Raw genomic sequence first — 25,897 nt, 5'->3', positions numbered from 1 at the left:
AGTTGGCAATTTGATCTCTGGTTCCTCTGCCTTTTCTCAAACCAGCTTGAACATCAGAAGTTCATGGTTCACGTTTGCTGAACTCTGCCTTGGAGAATTTTGAGCATTACTTTACTAGCATGTGAGATAAGTGCAATTGTGCAGTAGTTTGAGCATTCTTTGGCATTGCCTTTCTTTGGGATTGGAATGAAACTGACCTTTTCCAGTCCTGTGGCCACTGCTGAGTTTTCCAAATTTGCTGGCATCTTGAGTGCAGCACTTTCACAGCATCATCTTTCTGGATTTGAAAGAGCTCAACTGGAATTCTATCACCTCCACTAGCTTTGTTCATAGTGATGCTTTCTAAGGCCCACTTGACTTCACATTATCTCAAGTAGACACTTTACGTGTCTGACTGATCACACAACATTCTTTCAGTCCAAGGATATGCCAAATCCATATCACAGCCTGTTTTAGCAAGTGAGCTAAAAATAATTTTTACACTTTTAAAGTATTGTTTAAAAGAAACAGAAAAACATGTGACAAACTATATATTTATGACATGTAAAATGTATGTCTACTACATGGCCCTTTGCAAAAAGAAAGTTAGCCAACCCCTACTCTGGCCCAGTGGTTCTCAAACTGTAGCACTCCTCAGAATCACCAGGACAGCTTGTTGAAGACAGATTGCTGAGCCTCACCCTCAGAGGCTCTGATTAAGCATGTCTGGAATGGGCCCAAGAATTTATATTTCTAACATGGTTCCAAGTGATACTAACGCTGCTAATCTGAACCACACTTTGCTAACACTGCTCTTCCCAGCTTTCTCTCAGTCACCTACATGGAGATTTCATAGTCCCTCCTCCCTCCAAAAACCTCTAATGACTGAATTTTAAAAAATAAGAGAGTTCAGAAGAAAAAATAAATCCCATTAACTCCAATCATCATATTTATTTGTGCACCCAACATCAGGACTTCTCTCTTATAACTGAAATCTATCGTATAAACAAACTGACCATGCTCCTCTCTGTGGCAAACCACAATTCTACCTTCTCTCACTCACATCAACACATAAATAATCACACTTCACTCTGTTACTTTCCATGTTCTAAGGATCATCCCAATCTTAGCCTATTAACAAGCTATTAACAAGGTACTATCTTTCCCATTATATAAAAAACAAAACAAAAAGAAATCTTTCATTCATCCTTTCCCCTCCACTGTGTCACTTATCAATTTATTGCTATAACCTCCAGATTACCCTTCCCTACCTGCTCTGAACCCCAGACTTCCAGGCTCATTCTTTAGAGTTTGCTTTACTTTTTGTTAGCCAGTCCTTTAAATTTTTTTTTTTCTTTACCAGTCAGAATAACATTAATGCTTGTCAGTAGAGAACCCAGATAACCACGATGGTATGATCACTCACCTAGAGCCAGACATCCTGCAATGCGAAGTCAAGTGGGCCTTAAAAAGCATCACTACAAACAAAGCTAGTGGAGGTGATGGAATTCCAGTTGAGCTATTTTGAATCCTAAAAGATGATGCTGTGAAAGTGCTGCACTCAAGACGCCAGCAAATTTGGAAAACTCAGCAGTGGCCACAGGACTGGAAAAGGTCAGTTTTCATTCCAATCCCAAAGAAAGGCAATGCCAAAGAATGCTCAAACTACCGCACAATTGTACTCATCTCACATGCTAGTAAAGTAATGCTCAAAATTCTCCAAGGCAGGCTTCAGCAAACGTGAACCATGAACTTCCTGATGTTCAAGCTGGTTTTAGAAAAGGCAAGGAACCAGAGATCAAATTGCCAACTTCTGCTGGATCATGGAAAAAGCAAGAGAGTTCCAGAAAAACATCTATTTCTGCTTTATTGACTATGCCAAAGCCTTTGACTGTGTAGATCACAATAAACTGTGCAAAATTCAGAAAGAAAAGGGAATACCAGACCACCTGACCGGCCTCTTGAGAAATCTGTATGCAGGTCAGGAAGCAACAGTTAGAACTGGACATGGAACAACAGACTGGTTCCAAATAGGAAAAGGAGTACATCAAGGCTGTATATTGTCACCCTGCTTATTTAACTTCTATGCAGAGTACATCATGAGAAATGCTGGGCTGGATGAAGCACAAGCTGGAATCAGACTGCCAGGAGAAATATCAATAACCTCAGATATGCAGATGACACCACCCTTATGGCAGAAAGTGAAGAAAAACTAAAAAGCCTCTTGATGAAAGTGAAAGAGGAGAGTGAAAAAGTTGGCTTAAAGCTCAACATTCAGAAAACTCAGATCATGGCATCTGGTCCCATCACTTCATGGCAAATAGGTGGGGAAACAGTGGAAACAGTGTCAGACTTTATTTTTGGGGGCTCCAAAATCACTGCAGATGGTGACTGCAACCATGAAATTAAAAGACACTTACTCCTTGGAAGGAAAGTTATGACCAACCTAGATAGCATATTCAAAAGCAGTGACATTACTTTGCCAACAAAGGTCCGTCTAGTCAAGGGAATGGTTTTTCCAGTGGTCATGTATGGATGCGAGAGTTGGATTGTGAAGAAGGCTGAGCGCTGAAGAAGTGATGCTTTTGAACTGTGGTGTTGGAGAAGACTCTTGAGAGTCCCTTGGACTGCAAGGAGATCCAACCAGTCCATTCTAAAGGAGACCAGTCCTGGGTGTTCTTTGGAAGGATTGATGCTAAAGCTGAAACTCCAATACTTTGGCCACCTCAGGTGAAGAGTTGACTCATTGGAAAAGACTCTGATGCTGGGAGGCATTGGGGGCAGGAGGAGTAGGGGACAGAGGATGAGATGTCTGGATGCCATCACCAACTCGATGGACACGAGTTTGGGTGAACTCTGGGAGTTGGTGATGGACAGGGAGGCCTGGCGTGCTCAGTTCATGGGGTCGCAGAGTCAGACACAACTGTGCGACTCAAATGAACCAAGAAGACATGGGCGAGATACTGCAGGGGGGAAGGAGTTTTGCTTTGTGGTACTACTGTGCTCATTCAGCAGACTCTTGCTGTGCCATGGTTCTCCTATACATAGCTCTTAAAGAAAACGGCTTCTCCAGTGTCCAGGTCCTGCAGCAAAACAGATATCTTCAGCACTAGACTCCTGCAGCACACAGCACCACCCAAGAGCCAGCAAATTCTCTCAACACATTGCTCAGGAGATTTTAGAATGGAGTGCCTTCTGGAGACAACTCTCCACAAGACTTCCTAGTGGGTCAATTTCCCAAAAATTCGTTCAGGGTAATTTACAAGTTTTACCCATAGGGCATCAGGGACTTTCCTGCCAGTCAGTGACCCACAGCGATCCCGTCTCCAACAAGTTCTAGATCTCAGTGTTAAAGGAGACGCACTTCTTTGGGCACTCCACCTAAGTCCTAGGGTAAAGGCTGTTTCTTCTAGCTATTGGGATGGTCAAAAAGTTCACTCAGATCTTTCTGTAAGATGCTACAGAAAAATTCAAACCAATGTTTTGGCCAACCCTATACTATTCTTGCATTCCTTAGCGTTCTCTTTACACTTTGTCAGCCAATCCCTTGTTACTCTAATCCCCTCTTATATTCAGTAATTCTTCATAAATACTTTCACTTCTCAAATTACTATGTGCTTCCTGTCTCTTCATCAGACTCTGAATGAAACAGCCAAAATTGACAGTAGGGTAAAAGAGAAATAACTCAAAATTACACTGATAGATTTGAGAATCATCAACACACATGATACAGCAAAGTATTTTGCTTTTGTGTATATATTAGAAATACATTTAATTTTATGAGAAAATTAATATGAAATACCACAGTGACATCAACAATAGTCATTTCAAATTTATACTGATTACTTTAATTGTACATTTATCTTATGAAATTTACTTACCAAAATCATAACCTTCTGGAACAATATTTTCATCAACAATGCCACTCCTCAGTCTGCTCTATTAAAAGTCAAAGTGATATTACTTATATTCATGCTAATACTAGTATATGCAAAAATGTTTAAAAACAATTTTAAAAAGTAACTCAAACTTAGGAGAGTATAGCTAAGAAAATATTAAAGTGACTAAACACTATTTCATCAAACTACTATTATGTAAGAAGGCTCTAGAAATTACTAAGATAGGAATGTATTTATATATATTTGTATACAAGCACATACACAAAATGTCATAAAATTCACCATCTCTTTAAGACAAAACAAAGTGGGTACAAAAGTAACGTATCTCAATATAATGAAGGTCATAGACGATAAGCCCACAACTATCATCATACTCAAGGGTGAAAAGCTGAAGGCTTCTCTTTAAGATCAGGAACAAGACAAAGACGCTCACTTTCAGCACTTTTATTTGACACAGTATTAGAAGTCCTATCCAGAGAAATTAGGTAAGAAAAAGAAATAAAGCATACAAGTTGGAAAGGAAGAAGTAAAACTTTCACTATTTGCAGATGACATAATAATATATAGAAAACCCTGAAGTCTCACCAAAACTGCTAAAACTAATAACAAATGAGTTAAAGTTGCAGGATAGAAAAATCAATATACAGAAATCTGTGGTATTTCTGTACACTAATAACAAACTATCAGAAAGGAAAAATAACAATCCCATTTACAATCGCATTACAATGTAAGAATACACTTCACCATGGAGGTAAAAGGCTTGTACCCTGAAAACGATAAGGCACTGAGGAACAAAAATAAAAAGGACACTAACTAATGGAAAGATATTCCATGCTCGTGAATTAGAATAAGTAATATTGTTAAAAGATTCATATTACCTAAAGCAATCTGCACATATGTTGCAATCTCCATCAAAATACCAATAGCATTTCTCACAGAAATAGAAAAAACACAACTAAAATTCATATGGAACCACAAAAGAACCCAAATAGCCAAAGCAATCCTGAGAAAGAACAAAGCTGGAGTTGTCATCTTCCCTGATATCTAACTATATTACAAAGCTAACAGTATTAGTATCTGTCACACAGACACACACACAGACTAGAACAGACAACTCAGAAATAAACCCATGCATATATGGTCCAAAAATCACTGCAGATGGTGACTGCAGCCATGAAATTAAAAGACGCTTGCTCCTTTGAAGAAAAGTCATGACAAACCTAGACAGCATATTAAAAAGCAGAGACCTCACTTTGCCAACAAAGGTCCATATAATCAAAGCTATGGTTTTCCCAGGTGTACACAATGTACAGTTGTGAGAGGTGGACCATAAGGAAGGCTGAGAGCTAGAGAATTGATGGTTTCTAACTGTGGTGCTGGAAAAGACTCCTGAGTGTCCCTTGGACAGCAAGGAGATCAAACCAGTCAATCCTAAAGGAAATCAACCCTGAATATTTATTGGAAGGACTGATGCTGAAGTTGAAGCTTCAATACTTTGGTCCCCTGATGTGACGAGCTGACTCATTAGAAAAGATCCTGATGCTGGGAAAGATTGAGCGCAGGAGGAGGAGTGAGTGAGAGAGGATGAGATGGTTGGAAGGCATCACCAATTCAACAGATGTGAGTTTGAGCAAAGTCTGGGATATACTGAAAGGCAGGAAAGCCTGACATGCTGCAGTACATGGGGTTGCAAAGAGTCAGACTCAACTTAGCAAATGAACAACAACATACATGGTCAGTTATAGCTTATGACCAAGGAGTCAAGAACATACAATGGGAAAAGGCCAGTCTCTTCAATAAATAGTTTGAGAAAACTTGACAGCTATTTGAGAAAGAATGAAATCTGACTACCTTACATGGTAAATGAAAATAACTCAAAATGGATTAAAGACTTGAACATAAGGCTTGAAACCATAAAAACTCCATAAGAAAATAGGTGGGTAAGCTCCCTGACATCAGTTTTAGCAATGAGTTTTTAGATTTGACAGCAAAAGCAACAAAAGCAAAAATAAACAAACCGACTACATCAAATTAACAGCTTTTTCACAGCAAAGAAAACTATCAAATACATGAAAAGGGAACCTATGAATGAAAGAAAATATATGAAAATATTATATCTGATAAGGAGCTAATATCTGAAATATATAATGAACCCATATAACTCAAAAGCAAAAAAACTCAAACAACCCAATTAAAAATTTCAAAATAGAAATACAGATGGCTAACAGATATATGGAAAGATGCTCATCATTTCTAATCATTAGAGAAATGTAAACCAAAACCACAATGAAATACCACCCTACGCTTGTTAGAATAGCTATTATCAAAAACCAAAAAAATCATAAATGTTGGTGAAAATGTGGAGGGAAAAAAACCCTTCTGCTCTGTTGGTGGGACACAAATTGGTGCAGATCCTATGGACAATATGGAAGGACCTCAAAAAATTAAAAACAGAACTATCATATAACCCAACAGCTCTACTTCTGAGAAGAAAATAAACATACTAACTTGAAAGCATATCTGCACTCCATGTTCACTGCAGCATTATTTATAATAGCCAAGATATGGAAACAACATAAATATCCATCAAGAGTGAATGAAGAAAATGTTTTATATACACACACACAGACACACTGTGGAATATCACTCAGCCATAAAAAAAGAGTGAAATCTTTCCATTGGGACAACACAAATGGATCTTGAGGGCATTACGCTAACTGAAATAGCTCAAAGAGAGAAAAACAAACACTGTACTATCTCGCTTTTATGTGGAATTTACAAGAAAAAAAAATATAGAGAACAGATCCGTGGTTGCAGGAAGTGGCAGAGGGAGGTACTGACAGGATGGGAAAAACATTGACAAAGGGAGTCTAAAAGTCCAAACTTTCAGTTATAAAGTAACTATTTATTAACTCATGGAGATGTAATATACAGCATGGTGACTATCATTAATAATACTGTGTTGCATATTTGAAAGTTGTTATGAGTAAATCTTGCAAGTTCTCATCACAAGAAAAACTGTATAATTATATATGGTGATGGATATTAACTAGACTTATTGTGTTGATCATTTTGCAATATATACAAATATCAAAACATTATGTTACACACATAACAAATGTTTCATATCAGTTATACCAAAAAGGTATGTTTATATATGTCTATGTACAAACATATATATTCACCTACTGCTGGAAATGTTAATGGATTTTTGCCTAGGAAAAAAAGGAACACTGACTAACATATTATCTACAGTATGTTAGATAAATGACAAAGAATAAAACTATGCAAAATATGATACCAAAGATACCTATGCACGTACCAAAAAAATTTACTTACCAATGATTCATCATAATTACTAAGATAAAACAGCTGAGACTTCACATTCCAATAGGCAAAAAGGTTATCCAATCGGACTAACTGAAAATAAATCAAATTTATTATAAGCCTCATTTTCAATGAAGATTCTTTAGCATATGCTTTTTCAGAAGTCTCAACTAATTGGTCATATCACACTTAAGTCAACACAGTTGACAAAAATCCTTATTTGTGTATTATCACTTGTCCTAAAAGTATCTTTCGTCAAGCCCATGGACTGATAAAACATAATTTCTGTTTATTTTACCTTACGAAATAGTTTCTCAGTTTCATCATGTAAACATGGAATCCAGTATTGATCAGTTGTCTGAAAAGGAAAAAAAGCAGCAGTAAAAACTGTCACTTTCATGTGAAATGGCAGAGTGAGTGATAAACAGAATCTATCCTGCCCTAGACCAATCTTCCATTAAAATGTACTTGAAAACATAACATTTAGTCAAAGAATATTAACAGAATACAGAATATTATTCTGTATTCAACCATCTCATTGCCTGGTGAAAAACAAACTAGAAAGCAAATTACAAACCAGATAAGTGCCATTATGGAAGTCAAATATGCAGTACTCTGGGAGAATAAAGTCCGTAACTAGAGACTCCACAATAGGAGCCTCAATTTCAGGTATGTGATGGTGAAAGTGATACCTAACCTACTAAGTGACACATTAATAGAAATTATTAATTCTAAATTTATAGGGAATATGATTCATGGTAGGAAGATATCTGAATGTATGGTATGTTCAAAGAACTGAAGTAGCCCAATACGGCCCAAGAACATATTCAAAACAGGGAAAAGAGATAAAATCAGGTGTCCCACCTAGGGTCAGATAACACAGGGATTATAAACTATTTTGACAAAATTATAGACTTTAAAAGCAATGAAGTCACTGAGGGAAATAAATTGAATCAAATGCTTATATTTAAAAGACAGTTTTCATTTTTTCTAGAGAACGAAATGGACTGGAACAGTGGTGGCTCAAATTTTATCACGCAATTAGGATGACCTGGAGGGTTTTTTAAACAAAATGGCTAGGTCTCAGCCTGAGTTTGCAATTGAGTATGGCTCGGTTGGGGGACAAGTTTCCAAATACCTCCAAAACCAGTGGTGAAAACCACTGCTGACACTGTTACCAAGCACCTTCACAATGCCGAATCCAATGGCTAATTTTCCAACCTTATTTTTCACTGTTACAATAGCATTTGACAGTTTACCTCACCCAACTTTATGGAATAACTTTTCACTTGACTTTTCTCTTTTCCTGTTTGAGGTAGATCCAAATTTTAAAAACCATACACAAAAACTGAATGAACATAAAAAACAAAAGCATATAATGAAATACTATACAGCAGTTGAACTGAATCAATTATACTACATGTGGCAATAAACACATCACAAACAATGTATAGCAAAAAAGGAAACTGAGAGAAGAATCATGTAACATTTACATGAACTTTCAAAAATCTACCAAATACTATACATTTTTAATGGATATACAGTGTAAAGTTTAAAAATGTAAGATGTTTACCTCTTGGGTGGGAGAGAAGAGTGGAGCAGAATACAAAAGGAGTTTAAACTTTATTCATAACAGCTTATTCTTTAAAAGTATTTAAAATTTAAACTAAATGACAGACTTAACTATCATCCATTCTGGATACAAGTGTCTCATAATTCTTATGTTCCCCTACAGTTTTAAAGTTTCTTAATTAAAAAACTAAACAGGAAGAAAGTATGCCACGATTACTAGCAATAGTGATGATGAAATGATTTGATTCTGTATACTTTCCACAACTAATCAAAGATTTTGAAATGAACATTACTTTTATTTTGTACTTATGCATTTAAAATTCAGAATGGATTTTTTAAAGTAAAATAAGTATGGAATATCATAATTGGCAAATAATCTCTCACATATGAAACTAAATTTGATTATCAACTATTTTTTAAATATGAAACTATCTACCCCCAGTTTCAATCCAGTCTATGCACTTCCTGTATGAATTCTATATAGATACCTACTCCTGATGCTGGCATACATTAAATAGTTATTAGTAATTTAAATAACTATACTACAAAATTAAATATGGTTAATTTTTTTTTAAACAAAGTACCTGCATGCTGAGATTCTGAAGGGAAATACCAAATGACAGAGGGTTTTCTCGATTTGTGACCTAAAGAGGAAGGAGAGTAAATTTTACTCAGATTTTTAGTAGATGGACAAAATTTATATCATAGAAAAAGTTCACTTTCTGGTAAGTAAGCTATTTCAAACATTCAAAAACATTTTCCTAGTTTCTGAAATAATTTTTATTCCTACATTTTTCCTAACTACATAAAGTACCAATGTATTAGTGTGGTACAATAATAATATATCAATATAATGTTGCTACAGTCCATGGGATCACAAAGAGACATGACTCAGCAACTCAACAAAAAAATACTCTTTTTCATTCTACAGAAAAGAAGTTCATTACAAATGAGACTGACCCTCACAACAGAGCTGTGAGAAGCCAACAATGATGTGTTTGAGAGACAATATATGATCTATTTGAAATCAAACAATTAGTTAAGTCTAACTGATGATTCCTAAACCATTGCTTTTTCCAGGAAGTAAACACAGTATAAAGTATTTTAAAAACATATAACTGCTAAATCTACCAAAGGTGATTATAAGAAAGAAATTTTCCTTCATTATCTGATGCTTGAACATTTTAGAAAAGTGTAATCAAGGCACTAAGGACTGCAAATTACAACTAAGCATAAAAAATAAAGATCATGTCATGTTCAGCTCTATATCCTTCCACTTGCCAGCATCTCATATGTTGACCACTACAGAGCAGGTGTCATTAAATAGCAAAATAAATATAAAAAGTTATCACCTATTAAAATACTTACATCATCTTCATAGCGAATATGGATGTTGGAAATTTTCACTTGAAGATTTTTTATGATCTGGGTAATTAATTTTTCTGTGAAAGTATCCTGTTTCTCCACATGCTGTTTTTCTATAATTGCAAATATTCATTTTTAATATGAATGAAAAAAACATTCTATAAGTATCTGTATTGAAATAACAGAAATGCTACCTTCTTAAAGAAAGAAATCTGTAATCAGAATACTAAGTCTCCTTTCCAAGTATCTTACATACCAAAGACTTTCCTGGGTGACTAAATGCACACAATTTTCAAAACCTACTTTCTTGTCCAAACTAAAGCTTAACAAACATGTAGAATGTATTGGCATCAAATTTTATAATTTCTGTAGGTACACCTGAGTACATAAGGACATAAAAAACAGTAAGATTATTAGGTAAGAATTATAACAGGATTATATTAGAAGAGTCAGAAACAACAGCAAAGAATCTCCCTTAAAATTTGTACTATCATCATAAGGTGTCTGTGGATAGAAGTATAAACAGCTGAATATGCTCCTTCTCTAATAAACACAAAATAGGAAGATATAAGATTCTCTCCCTCTCCCCTTTTAAGAAAAATGAAAGATGTTCATTTGTTTTGTTTTTCAAAATGAGATTAAACAATCTTCTTCAATACTTTCCAGGAAAATATAAAGAATAAAAAATTGAGATTCCTAATTTTTTTCAATATGCTGATGATAACCACTAATTACTAACACTTTTGCCCCCACTTAAAAATGCCAATGAAAGCGTTCTTTTTCTAGTCCTATTCCACCTGTATACACTTATTATTTATCTTTTCCTCTAATGACCTACTACTTCCTAATTCAGCTGACCTAGAAAGTCTCAGATAAAGAAAAGCTGATGAAGATATTCTCATACTTGCATCAAAGGGGAGCATGAGTGAAAGAACATACTGAACAGGACTTTAGAATTAATAAACAGAGTAGAATAAAAACTCTTTGAAGATGAGAGTTTTTTATTTTAAATGCTGAAACCCACCACTACCTAATAAAATCCTCTGCTCTATAAATTTAGTCATTCAATTAAATGCTAAATTTTTCTTTCCCCATCAACTAGTTTCTTTCAGGCTTCCTTACTCAGCTCAGATTCCTTAATACATTATTTCACTAACACTTTAAACTCTTGTGCTTTCTTTTTTCTCCTTTTTCTTCTGTCAATAAAGTTCCAAGCCGACACAAATCCAAACTCTACTTTTTATATAAACATTTGTATGCCTTGCCAGGTGAGTAGTGGAGAAGAAAAAGTACTACAAAACAAACTGCAATTACCCTAAGTTAGTCATTACCAACTTCAACTAACCAACAATCTTACTACATTTCTCCAATCAACTTGTTCACACTCCAGAGTAACCATCTTAAAATTCCTCTTGGTACTCGTCAAAGGTCCAACAATTCTTCCACTGCTCTTTTTACTCTTAGCAAACCACTTTACAATTATGAAGAAATTGAGGCTTCCTCTCTGCAATCATCACTAAATCGAAATAGCAATTTCTAAGGTGACCAAGGACCTCCATGTCATAAATAAAATGATTATTTGTTAATCCTCAATTTACCTGATAAATCAGCAGGATCTGACATATTCTTCACTTTCCAAGCCACTCTTTTCCCATCGAAATGTAATCTCCAAATTTCCTATTATAATACTTACCTAACCACTCTTTCTTGGTCTTTTCTTTTTTTTTTTTTTTTTTTTGCTGTTTTCCTCCTCTACACGATCCTTAAATATTGGCTTTCTTTAGGGCTTAGTTCTAGAAATGTTTCTCTTCTCATTCTATACTGCTGCTGCAGAGAATCTCATCTATACCTTATAGCCTGAACGATCTTCCTAACACTGACAACTCTCAAAAGTATATTGAATAATGCAGGAAGTAAGATATGATCACAGAGTAGTTGGTACATTCAGTAAACTACAAATAGGCCAGTATGGCTGGAACAAAGAACAGAGAAGATATGAAAGGGATGGGGTCAGTAAAAGTCTGGAAAGGTAGACAAGATTCAAGTCATAAAAGCAACAAAACTATTTTGTTGAAGAGTTCAAAATTCTATCTGCTAACAGGTATAATGGATGAATCTTAAGCATGGCTATTTATATTTTAGATTTAAGTATAACTAGGAGGCACTTCTGATTAAACGTGAGTTTGCATCTATTTTTCTCTTCCTCAGTAAAACCCCATGAAGGCAAAAGTAAAGGGGAAAAATGGATAAATCTCCAAGACCAAAAGAAAAGAGTGTAGAAGAATAAGAGAAAGCTTAAAAAATTCAGAAGCTAGAAAGCAGATGGCCTTAGACAACATGACAGAAGAAGAAATTTGATCTCAAATGCCCATAAATTGAGATGCCAATAAAATACAAAATAAGTTTAAAAAGAACCCTGGGAAGATTCAAGAACTGGAATCCTCTGAAAATATAAATGGCAAAGAGGTGGAGGAAGAAGGTGATCATATAAGGACTGGCTTAAAGTCTGTATATTGAGTAGTTAGATTTTTAGGTATCCTTCCTCTTCCAATCCACAGGATCAAGCAATTATCCTTTTCCCCACTCTCATAAGAAGCAAATGTTTATTTTGGAGACAATAAAACTGACAGGCTCCAGACTCTGAGACTATGTATGTGAAGGTACAAGGAAATCCATCATACCAAAATGGACATACTAAGTAAAAGGTCTATGTAATAAATGTTAAGACCCATAACCAACTGCTATTGCCAATCAACACTAGGGATCTGACTTCCCATGATATGCAAATGGTCAATAAGCAGACAAAAAGATGCTAAAATACTAATTTTTACACAAAGACACACCATGGAATCTTATTCAGCCTTAAAAAGGAAACTGTGACAAATGCTACAACATGGATAAACCTTGAAGACATAAAGTGAACGTAAAGTCACTCAGTCCTGTCTGACATTATGAAGATATAATACTTCATATGGGGAAATAAACCACTGAAGAAAACACAAATACTATATGATTCCACTTGCATGATTACTCAGTAGAGTGAAAATCAAACAGACAAAAAGCAAAACTGCAGTTTTGCCTGGGTCTGGGGGTAAAGGGGGGAAGAATGGGTGGGTTATTGTCCATCGAGTGTAAAGTTTCAATTTTACAAAATGAAAGGAGATATGGGGAGAGATGGTGATAGTGGATGCAATACAATAAATGTATTTAATACCACGGAACTACTTAAAAGTAATGAAGAAGGCAAATTTTATATGAACACTATAATAAAAAATTTTTTTTTTTAAAAGAGGATGAGGGTATGGATGAAAGACAATACAAATGAAAACATAAGAAGTATTGCCAGGAATTGTGGTAAATCTTTTTTTAATGCCTTTTTTTACCTGTTTGTCAACCGGTAAATTGTTTATTATTGCTTTTTTTTTATTTAAAAAGTAAGTTAATGGCAAGGACATTTTGAGTAGTACACATACAACTCTTTTAAGATGCTTAGCTATCAAAGGATGAAGGAGCATAAGCTAACCAGAGGACAAGGATAGGAACATGACTTGACGCTTAAAGATAAGAGAGGCTATCGCATATTTACATGTCAAAGAGAAAGCTTCACTGGAAGGAAAACCTAAGAGTCAGAGTACAAGAGTGCAGATGTTGATAGTTATATAAAGAACTCCTACCATTACTCCATTATCATCAACAGCAATAAGTGGAAAGGGGTTAGATTTCTGCAGGACATCTCTAATACTAACAAAAGAAGGGGACTAAAGTAATGGACCAATTTGGTCTAAGCTGAACAGGAATGTATGTGACACCAGAGGGTAAACAGATTTGGAAATATATCAAGAAACTAAGTATCTCCAAAAGGTGAAGAACTGATAAAAGTGGAATAAGGAAAAGACTAGAAAGGTAAAAAAAAGAAAATACTTCATGAAATTAACTACTATACTTAAAAACTAACCTCACCCTTATAAGTCTGGAATATTATTTGCACTAAGGTAAATTTCTATAAGGTAATATTTCTATAAACATGATAAAACATAGAAATCACATTAAAATTCTTATAATAAGACTATCATATTTTTAAAGTAATCTCAGTGCTCTCAGAAGAAAATAATATAGTAATGTAATAAATATTTAGCTCTTTCCTGCTTTTCTTATTACCATTCTTATTGTTTTCTTTACCTTGATCAGCTACTTTTCGTTTTGCTTCTTCTATTCTTTTCAATTCCTGTTGCTTTGCTTCAAAGAGTTGTTTTTCTTCCTTTATAGGATCATATTTTATTCCTGCAGAAAGTATAAAAAAGGAAGACTCTTAATTACCTTAAATTTAAATATAGTCATTCCAAAAAAATATCCTGGAAAATAATCACTAATTTAAAGTTTGCAAAAATTGAGGGTAAAAACCAATTTATTTTATATTACCAAATAACACATTTAAATATTAAAAAAGCTCAAAAAATTCACCAAAATTATTTGAACGAATATAATTATCAAATATAAAGATTTTTTCACATTAAAAAAAGGAGTAATTGAAATAACAATGTTTAAAATTTGACTTACTAGAAGAAGGCACTATGAGTAAATAAACGTCTTCTAATACAGCTTCAACTGGTTGGGTATAAAGGTTTTTCCATGGAATTATAAGATTAAGAGTACCTATAAGAAAAAAAAGAAAAAATATTATTCTTTCAATCTAGATTTACTATCAGCCTGTTTTCTATCAAACACTAAAGGTGATAACAAAGTAGTCTTTGACTTATGAGCTCATTAACTTTATAGAAAGCTATTTTACAACAATAAAGTAAAAGCTTTTTAGTGATGATTTGAAATTATTTGTATTAGTATTATTGGAAAACCGACTTAAAAATGTTCTAAATATTTACAAGTTTCTATTGTGGTGATATGTACCACAAACATATCAGTATTATCCTTCCATTAATCAACAATCCTTGATAAAGTAAGATTGATTTGTACCAATTCTTACTCAAAATCTCTAACAAATATTTTTCTTATACTATAAAAAGGTAGATTACAAACTTTATATAAGTATATTTTATATAGAGAGATTTTACACATATGTACATATTTGTATATATACAATATTTACATAAGTATGATTATCATAAGTGTATGTACTCATAAATTCCTATGGTAATAATCAAGGATCCTGGGCAATTTTAGAAAATCATTTCAACTAATAAAAATATTTTGCTACAACCCAACAGTAAAGTATTTTAAAAGCATTAGATTTCTTAAACTAAAGAATATGATGTAAAGGACTCATTACACTATTAATTCTAGTTTTATGTATTTTATGTATTTAGTATATGTAGAAAACTTCTACAGTAGTTTTTAATATTTAAAATTTTTTTTAGAAAGTATGAATCTCTAGATTTAAAACGAGTTGTCATGATCAGGGAAGGAAAAGACTTACTAAATACATTATTGCTGCATTAACTCCTTAGAAAGAAAGCTATGACAAATCTAGACAGTGTATTAAAAACCAAAGACATCACTTTACCAACAAAGGTCCATATAATCTAAGCTATAGTTTTTCCAGTAGTCATGTACAGATGTGAGAGTTGGACCATAAAGAAGTCTGAGCACTCAAGAATTGATGCTTTTGAATTTTGGTGCTGGAGAAGACTTGAGAGTCCCTTGGACTGCCTGGACCAGTCAATCCTAAAGGAATCAGTCCTGAATATTCACTGGAAGGACTGATGCTAAAGCTAAAGTTCCAATACTCTGGCTACCTGATGTGAAGAGTCAACTTATTGGAAAAGACCCTGATGCTGGAAAAGATTGAAGGCAAAGGAGAAGAGGGTGGCAGAGGATGAGATGGATAGATGGTATCAATGACTCAGTGGACATAAATTTGAGCAAACTCCAGGAGAGAGTGAAAAACAGGGAAGCCTGTGCTGCAGTGCATGGAGTCTCAAAGAGTCAGACACAACTTAGGAACTGAAAAACAATAATACATACTTAGACATACTGTATTATATAACTCCAAAAACCCATGTTTTAAAAAATGCCAAATCAAGAAAAAGATTTCTTCATACTAATTTAGAGAAAAATAAACTACCTGACTTCTAAAAGAAGAATAGCTTTCTAAGTTTTAAAATCACAATCAGAATCCAACAACACATTAAAAAGATCATACACCATGACCAAGTGGGCTTTATCCCAGGGATGCAAGGATTCTTCAATATCCACAAATCAATCAATGTAATTCACCACATTAACAAATTGAAAAGTAAAAGCCTTATGATTATCTCAATAGATGCAGAGAAGGCCTTTGACAAAATTCAACATCCATTTATGATAAAAAACTCTCCAGAAAGCAAGAATAGAAGGGACATACCTCAACATAATAAAAGCTATATATGACAAACCCACAGCAAACATTATCCTCAATGGTGAAAAATTGAAAGCATTTCCCCTAAAGTCAGGAACAAGACAAGGGTGCCCACTTTCACTACTACTATTCAACATAGTTCTGGAAGTTTTGGCCACAGCAATCAGAGCAGAAAAAGAAACAAAAGGAATCCAAATTGGAAAAGAAGTAGTAAAACTCTCACTGTTTGCAGATGACATGATCCTCTACATAGAAAACCCTAAAGACTCCACCAGAAAACTACTAAAGCTAATCAATGAATATAGTAAAGTTGCAGGATATAAAATCAACACACAGAAATCCCTTGCATTCCTATACACTAATAATGAGAAAGTAGAAAAGGAAATTAAGGAAACAATTCCATTCACCATTGCAACGAAAAGAATAAAATACTTAGGAATATATCTACCTAAAGAAACTAAAGACCTATATATAGAAAAGTATAAAACACTGATGAAAGAAATCAAAGAGGACACTAATATATGGATAAATATACCATGTTCATGGATTGGAAGAATCAGTACAGTGAAAATGAGTATACTACCCAAAGCAATCTACAGATTCAATGCAATCCCTATCAAGCTACCAGCAGTATTTTTCACAGAACTAGAACAAATAATTTCACATTTGTATGGAAATACAAAAAACCTCGAATAGCCAAAGCAATCTTGAGAAAGAAGAATGGAACTGGAGGAATCAACCTGCCTGACTTCAGGCTCTACTACAAAGCCACAGTCATCAAGACAGTATGGTACTGGCACAAAGATAAATCCACACACCTATGGACACCTTATCTTTGACAAAGGAGGCAAGAATATACAATGGATTAAAGACAATCTCTTTAACAAGTGGTGCTGGGAAAACTGGTCAACCACTTGTAAAAGAATGAAACTAGATCACTTTCTAACACCATACACAAAAACAAACTAAAAATGGATTAAAGATCTAAACGTAAGACCAGAAACTATAAAACTCCTAGAGGAGAACATAGGCAAAACACTCTCTGACATAAATCACAGCAGGATCCTCTATGATCCACCTCCCAGAATACTGGAAATAAAAGCAAAAATAAACAAATGGTATCTAATTAAAATTAAAAGCCTCTGCACAACAACGGAAACTATAAGCAAGGTGAAAAGACAGCCTTCTGAATGGGAGAAAATAATAGCAAATGAAGCAACTGACAAACAACTAATCTCAAAAATACACAAGCAACTTATGCAGCTCAATTCCAGAAAAATAAATGACCCAATCAAAAAATGGGCCAAAGAACTAAACAGGCATTTCTCCAAAGAAGACATACGGATGGCTAACAAACACATGAAAAGATGCTCAACATCACTCATTATTAGAGAAATGCAAATCAAAACCACAATGAGGTACCATTTCACACCAGTCAGAATGGCAGCGATCCAAAAGTCTACAAGCAATAAATGCTGGAGAGGGTGTGGAGAAAAGGGAGCCCTCTTACACTGTTGGTGGGAATGCAAACTAGTACAGCCACTATGGAGAACAGTGTGGAGATTCCTTAAAAAATTGCAAATAGAACTGCCTTATGACCCAGCAATCCCACTGCTGGGCATACGCACTGAGGAAACCAGAATTGAAAGAGACACGTGTACCCCAATGTTCATCGCAGCACTGTTTATAATAGCCAGGACATGGAAACAACCTCGATGTGCATCAGCAGAAGAATGGATAAGGAAGCAGTGGCACATAGACACAATGAAGTATTACTCAGCCATTAAAAAGAATACATTTGAATCAGTTCTAATGAGGTGGATGAAACTGGAGCCTATTATACAGAGTGAAGTAAGCCAGAAAGAAAAACACCAATACAGTATACTACTAACACATATATATGGAATTTAGAAAGATGGTAAGGATAACCCTCTATGGAGACAGCAAAAGAGACACAGATGTTTCGAATGGACTTTTGGACTCTGTGGGAGAGGGAGAGGGTGGGATGATTTGGGAGAATGGCATTGAAACATGTATACTATCATGTAAGAAACGAATTGCCAGTCTATGTTCGATACAGGATACAGGATGCTTGGGGCTGGTGCACGGGGATGATCCAGAGAGATGATATGGGGTGGGAGGGGGGTTGAGGATTGGGAACTCATGTACACCCGTGGTAGATTCATGTCAATGTATGGCAGAACCAATACAGTATTGTAAAGCAAAATAAAGTAAAAATAAAAATTAAAAAATAAAATAAAATCAGAAAAGATAGTGGCCATTTTAAATTTCTATAGTAACAATATACCATTTGTACCACTAAGCATTTGTTTTAAACCAAATCATTTTTTTCCTTCCTTATGAAGGGCAGGCTTCTTACAGAAAATTTAGAAAAATCAGAAAAAATACATAAGAAGGTACTTTAAAAATCTTCCACATGAAAACAATTACTTTGAAAGTGTGTATGTAAGTATATTTGATATGTATGTAATTTTGCATCTTAAATGAGGAAAACTCTGAAAGATCAGTAAGATTAACAACCGCCATTAATGGCAAGGGGACAATACGTTCTTATAAAACTGGTTGTACCACTACATCACTCATTTGGAAATGTGTACTTCATTTAGCAAGCAGACTGTATTCCTACTATAAGCCAAGTATTGTGCTAAGTGAAGATATGATAAAATTAAAATTTTAAAATTAAATCCACTTCTCAAAAAACTTACTGTCTAGAAGTAAAAATAATAATGATATTAAAGAATGGCAGTTTCTATGATAGAGATATGCAAATGACACCTTAAATGAGTCTCAAGATTATCTTATGTATTAGGTATCAGTTCAGTGTACTTTCTACCACCTTATATTAACACTGAAAATTTACCCTGTCATCATTTTTAAACATGGTCAGAAAAGAAAAGAGAGAACAGAAATAATGAAGGCACTAAATGAAACCAAGTCTACCTACTGTCCTTATATATTTTTCTAGATGCTAAATTTATATACACTGATTTACAATGATCATAGGTAATAAAATTCAATGACTTTTAGAATACTTTCAAAAAGTATATGAAAACATTTACTGTACATTTTTGGACCAATAGAAATAAGATTACATTGTTCAAATTTTGTAATATGCAATATTGAGAAAAAAGGGAGGTCAAATCAATATGGATTATGAGGAATCTTTATTAATGATAATTTTAAAACATAAAATCCTACTTACACCATGATTATAAGTCAAAAGGTTCACATGTAAAAAAACATATAAAAATTTGCAAAAATAAATATATTAGGTGGAAAAGTAATGGGTGACATTTTCCCCATTTTATTTATACTAAGTAGTGTTTAAATTATGGGGGCAAAAGGAGGAAGAGAAACAGAATTACAGTCCTAGCAATGTAAATGGAAAAAGTTTCTTTGGCATATGGTCTAATACCAACTATAAGAGCACAAAATTGTGGAGATTTTCATCAGGTAATGAGCTTTCAAAACACCTTGTTCTCCAAGTGACACCAATACACTGCAATAACATTATATAAATTCTTCTACACAAATTATCTGCATAATACTAATTTTAAGTCACAAATAATAATACTATCATCTTGTACAATATATAAACCAATAAAGTTAATAAACTGAAATAATTTAAGAAATGAAACCTTTATGTCTTTATTAAACACATTTGAATCAATTTCTGCTCAACTAGTATATTGAGCCAGTATATTCTGCTCAACCAATATATGTAAACCACAAAAACTGGAAATGTAATACAAGAAAATTAGCACAGTGTTTCCTAGAAAACTAGCAGAACGGAAACCAGGTTTTTGATTGGTTCCTGACCAAACTGCCTGGAGGATCCAGACCCAATTCCTTATACCGTTTATCCATGACCAATCAGAATACAGCAATGATAACTAGTCAGAAACTTAAGAAACTGAGACAGTCATTCTCTCCATTAGTTTTAATGCTTTGGATCTCAACTCATTTCAACACTTAACAAGATGTATAATTTCACAAGTATTGGGGCTTCCCTGGTGGCAGGGGTTAAGAATCCACATTGCAATGCAAGGGACACTGGTTCGATCCCTGGTCCAGGAAGACACTACATGTCACTGGGCAACTGGGCATGTGTGCCAAAACTACTGAGTCCACACTGCACTCTGGAGCCCACAAGTTCTAACTATTAAGCCCATGTTACAACTACTGAAGCCCCCATGCCCTAGAGCCTGTACTCCACAACAAAAGAAACTGTTGCAATGAGAAGCCCTCACAGCACAACTAGAGAGTAGCTCCCACTCACTACAACTAGAGAAAGCTCACCTGCAACAACAAAGCCCCAGTACAGCTAAAAATAAATATTTTTTAAAAGTATTTCACAGGTATTCAACAAGGGATATATGGATCACAACACATATTAAGTTACACAACAAAGTTTTATATAGGTTAAAACACATGATTCTTTTAATTTATACTCAGAAACTATAAGGTCACATTATAGAGATATTAGACATATTATTCTGGTTACATGTCTAACAGGAGGACATACAAATAATAAAGACAGCTTACCTATATGGCCAACTTTAATTTTAAATGGTACATCCAGTTGACTCTACAAAAAAATATATATGTAAAATCTTAGTACATACACAGTTTGCAAAACACATAACTAATTTTTTCTTCCGAAAATTACTTAAGGGATTTAAGTTAACTTACACCTTCTCTTTACCTTCAATACTTATTAAAGTTTCTAAATACATAACTGCAATATCTTCAAATCCATAAAATTTAGAGCCTGATCACCTTAAATAGCGAAAGATTCTACAGCAGTACTGACCATCAAAGTTACTCATATCAGAATCATTACAGCTTTTACACTGTTTGAAAAAGAAAAGAAAGTGGGAAACTTCACTGTCAGTGTGTATTTGAAGGGAAACTAAACCACTAGTGCAAAAAAATATCCTCAAATAAATTTCTCCTCATTCAATGGGAGAAAAGACAACCTTTTCAATAAATGGTACTAGGATAACTGGATATCCACCTGCAAAAAGAATGTGGTTGACCCTTATCTTATACCATATATGAAGATTAACTTGGAATGAACCAAAGGTCTAACATAAGAACAAAAACTATAAAACATTCAGAAGAAAACAAAATCATGTGATTTCTTGGATATTACATGAAAAGCACAGGCAACAACAATTTTAAAAAAGGTTGAATCCAATTTCACCAAAATTTAATTTTTTACATAAAAAATGTTTGTATATAACACTGTTAACAGAAGCAAAAGACAACCCACAAAATGTGAGGAAGTATTTGCAAATCATATCTTCTGACAAGGGGAAATATCCAAAATATGTAAAGAACCAAAGTGCACCACCCCCCCAAAAAAAAACCCATGATTTTATAAAATTAGCAATGCTTTTCAATAGACATTTCTCCAAAGAACATATAAAAATGGTCAACAAGCACATGTAAAGATGCTCAACCTCACTAATCATTAGAGAAGTACTAAGGAAAACCAGTAAGATTTACCACTTCATACTCATTAGGATAGTTATTATCAAAAAAAAACAGAAAGTAAATGTTGTCAAGGATATGGAAAATTGGAATTCATGTACTGCTGGTGGGAATTCAGGTAAACTTCATTTTATTGTGTTTTACTTTGTTGCACTTTCCAGATACTGGTTTTTTTGTTTGTTTGTTTTGGTTTTGTTTTTTTTTTTTTTAAATCAAATTGAAGGTTTGTGGCAATCCTTCACCAAGGAAATCTATCAGTGCCACTTTCCCAACAGCATTAGTTGTTAATTGATGTACATACACTGTTTTTTTAGACTAGGTAGCACAGTGGTAAAGAATCTGCCTGCCAATGCAGGAGATGCAAGAGACGTGGGTTTGATCTTCGGGCTGGGAAGATCCCCTGGAGGAGGAAATGGCAACCCATTCCAGTGTTCTTGCCTAGAAAATTCCATGGACAAAGAGCATGGTGGGTTACAGTCCGTCAGGTTGCAAAGAGACACACATGACTGAGCAACTGAGCATATATATACACACACAGTGTAAACATAATTTTTAAATACCCTGGGAAACCAAACACTTCTGTGACTTGCTTTACTGCGACAGTATTCACTTCACTGTAGTGGGCTGGAAACAAGCCTACAAAATCTCCAAGGTGCGCCTGCATAACGTGGCTCAACTGCTATGGGAACAGGGTGGCGGCAGTTCAATGGCGCAGCAGGGCCCGACCCCTGCGGCTCCATGGACTGGAGCCCAGCAGGCTCCTCCATCTCTGAGCTTCCCGAACAACAGTACTGGAGTATATTGCCATTTCCTTCTCCAGGGGAATCTTCCCAACCCAGGAATCAAACCCGGGCCTCCTGCACTGCAGGTGAATTCTTTACGGACTTAGCGTGGGAGGTCCTAAAAAGGCTAAACATACAATTACCAAATAATCCATCAATTTCACTCCTAAGTATTTACCCACAGGAAATGAAACCCAGGATTTGAACAGACGTGAATACTAATATTCATAGCAGCATTATCCACAAGAGACAGAGGCAAAAACAACCCAAGTGGACATCAACAGCTAAGTGACCAAAATGCAGTATATACATAAAATACTATTCAGCCTTCATAAAAAGCAGTGATTTCCTAATAACTGCTACAACATGGATGAACCTTAAAGGAATTATGCTAAGTAAACTAGATAAAAAATGACAAACACAGCATGATTCCATTCACATGAGGTACTTGGAATAAGCAAATTAAGAGAAGCAGAAGCTAGCAGGGTGAATGAGGAAAGGGAATGGGGAATTACGTTATTTCTTACTGGAGACAAAGCTTTCCTTAGTGTAATAAAAATGTTTCAGAAATACATACTGATGATGGCTGCACAACACTGTTAATGCTACTGTATTCTATGGCAAAAAAATATATATGACTAAAACGGTACCAGGGGAAAAAAAACTGAAGATGACTGGAGAGGTAACTTAAAAATCTAAAATGAAAGCATACAGGAAGAGAGAAATTTTAGAAATATTTTAAATGGGGGACATTACAGTCAGGTTGTATTTCTATGGAGACTGAAAGTCCATTTTGCAAAATTCATGTTTATACAAATTATTTTAAGTTTTCTTAAATAATTTAAGATGACAAATCAGGAAGATGTTCATGTAACCTAACATAAGAAAGTGTCTATTGTCAAAACATACCAGGGCATTTTCTTTAATTTCAAGATTCTTCAGGGCCACAGCTCCTAAAAGAAAAAAAAAAAAAAAAGAATAAAAAACTAAAAGTGAAATATTCAAATAAACTTTATTTTAACAAGGTGAAATATTCAAATAAACTTTAACAAGGTAGGTATACTTCATTCCTAAATGTCCTATTAAGGAAAACAGTTATAAAAATGTAAATAGAAACAGAATCCAACTATAATTGTTGGCTCCCCTTCATTCTTCAACTTAGTCTAAGATTCTACGTTTGAGCAAACATCATTTATTATAAGTTCTGACCTATACAGCTGTAGCTCAAGGATAATGGATACATTTTCATCAAAATTATACCAATAATATGAATCTACCAACATAGCATGATGTAAGAAATTACTGGAAAAAATGACTGCACTTAAGTATATTTGCAATGAGCAACTGAAAAGATTTTTAATTCTTCCATGTGAGATTAATAGGGATTTCTTATTAATTAGAGACACTGAGTGTTGTCATATCTTGCTGTTTTAATTCTGCTACAGAAAATGAATGCCTTCACTTTTAAGCAGTAATTTGAATATGAGCAACTGGATCACAATAAACTGTGGAAAATTCTGAAAGAGATGGGAATACCAGACCACCTGACCTGCCTCTTGAGAAATCTGTATGCAGGTCAGGAAGCAACAGTTAGAACTGGACATGGAACAACAGACTGGTTCCAAATAGGAAAAAGAGTACATCAAGGCTGTATATTGTCACCCTGCTTATTTAACTTCTATACAGAGTACATCATGAGTAACACTGGGCTGGATGAAGCACAAGCTGGAATCAAGATTGCTGGGAGAAATATCAATGACCTCAGATATGCAGATGACACCACCCTTATGGCAGAAAGTGAAGAAGAACTTAAAAGCCTCTTGATGAAAGTGAAAGAGGAGACTGAAAAAGTTGGCTTAAAGCTCAACATTCAGAAAACGAAGATCATGACATCCGGTCCCATCATTTCATGGCAAATAGATGGGGAAACATTGGAAACAGTGTCAGACTTAATTTTGGGGGGCTCCAAAACCACTGCAGATGGTGATTGCAGCCATGAAATTAAAAGATGCTTACTCCTTGGAAGGAAAGTTATGACCAACCTAGATAACATATTCAAAAGCAGAGACATTACTTTGCCAACCAAGGTCTGTCTAGTCAAGGCTATGGTTTTTCCAGTGGTCATGTATGGATGTGAGAGTTGGACTGTGAAGAAAGCTGAGTGCCGAAGAATTGATGCGTTTGAACTGTGGTGTTGGAGAAGACTCTTGAGAGTCCCTTGGACTGCAAGGAGATCCAACCAGTCCATCCTAAAGGAGATCAGTCCTGGGTGTTCTTCGGAAGGACTGATGCTGAAGCTGAAACTCCTGCCACCTCATGCGAACAGTTGACTCATTGAAAAAGACCCTGATGCTGGGAGGGCTTGGGGGCGGGAGAAGAAGGGGATGGCAGAGGATGAGATGGCTAGATGGCATCACCGACTTGATGGACATAAGTTTGGGTAAACGCTGGGAGTTGGTGATGGACAGTGAGGCCTGGCGTGCTGCCATTCATGGGATTGCAGAGTCAGACACAACTGAGCGACTGAACTGAACTGAACTGTTGTCTAGATGTTCACATGATATACAAGAAAAACACCAAGACGTAAACATCAGTGAACATCTAATAGAAGTGACCTGTACAATTAGAAACAAACATTAATATATTGGGGTACTGACCAATATATATTGGGTGAATGACATAGGTATATGGAGTACCACTTACTATTTTTTCTACTCTAATGTTCAATAGTATAGCTTAAACTTTACATTTATGGCTAATTCTTTGAACTGGCAGCTCTTTTTTTTTTTAATCAATATACTGCACAGATATAAGATGAATTAGTACAACTGGAAAAAGCATTATACTGTAAAATGTTATTTTACATTAAAATGTATCTCCTCTAAATAAATAGCTTTAAGTCTATAATGTTATATATCTCTATATACTGGTTAAAATTAAACTTGATAGAAAAAATATTTCTATCAAATATATTTTAACAAATTTTAAAAGGGCTTCCAGTGAAACAAAATGAAAACTACATATCACTGAAGAAAAATTAAGAGGTAACAACATTTAATTTGTCCGAAGTTAATATTCACATATAAAACTAAAATTAGATATTA

General features: G+C 34.7%; 1 protein-coding gene across 1 annotated transcript in view; it reads right to left on the bottom strand.

Moving 5' to 3' along the window:
- The window catches only part of VPS13A (vacuolar protein sorting 13 homolog A), a 269,575-nt gene that overhangs the window by 206,179 nt on the left and 37,499 nt on the right, over positions 1 to 25,897 (bottom strand). The window contains exons 2-10 of the mRNA XM_052644629.1: positions 23,703 to 23,746; positions 21,061 to 21,103; positions 14,700 to 14,795; positions 14,322 to 14,423; positions 10,146 to 10,255; positions 9,362 to 9,421; positions 7,504 to 7,563; positions 7,218 to 7,298; positions 3,861 to 3,918 (exon numbers count right to left, since the gene is read on the bottom strand). Coding sequence (XP_052500589.1) covers positions 3,861 to 3,918; positions 7,218 to 7,298; positions 7,504 to 7,563; positions 9,362 to 9,421; positions 10,146 to 10,255; positions 14,322 to 14,423; positions 14,700 to 14,795; positions 21,061 to 21,103; positions 23,703 to 23,746 — 654 coding nt within the window. The remainder of the gene's footprint in view (positions 1 to 3,860; positions 3,919 to 7,217; positions 7,299 to 7,503; positions 7,564 to 9,361; positions 9,422 to 10,145; positions 10,256 to 14,321; positions 14,424 to 14,699; positions 14,796 to 21,060; positions 21,104 to 23,702; positions 23,747 to 25,897) is intronic.

This window comes from Budorcas taxicolor, chromosome 8, assembly GCF_023091745.1.
Source record: "Budorcas taxicolor isolate Tak-1 chromosome 8, Takin1.1, whole genome shotgun sequence".
Taxonomy (NCBI): Eukaryota; Metazoa; Chordata; class Mammalia; order Artiodactyla; family Bovidae; genus Budorcas; species Budorcas taxicolor.
This window is presented reverse-complemented; position numbering and strand designations above follow the sequence as displayed.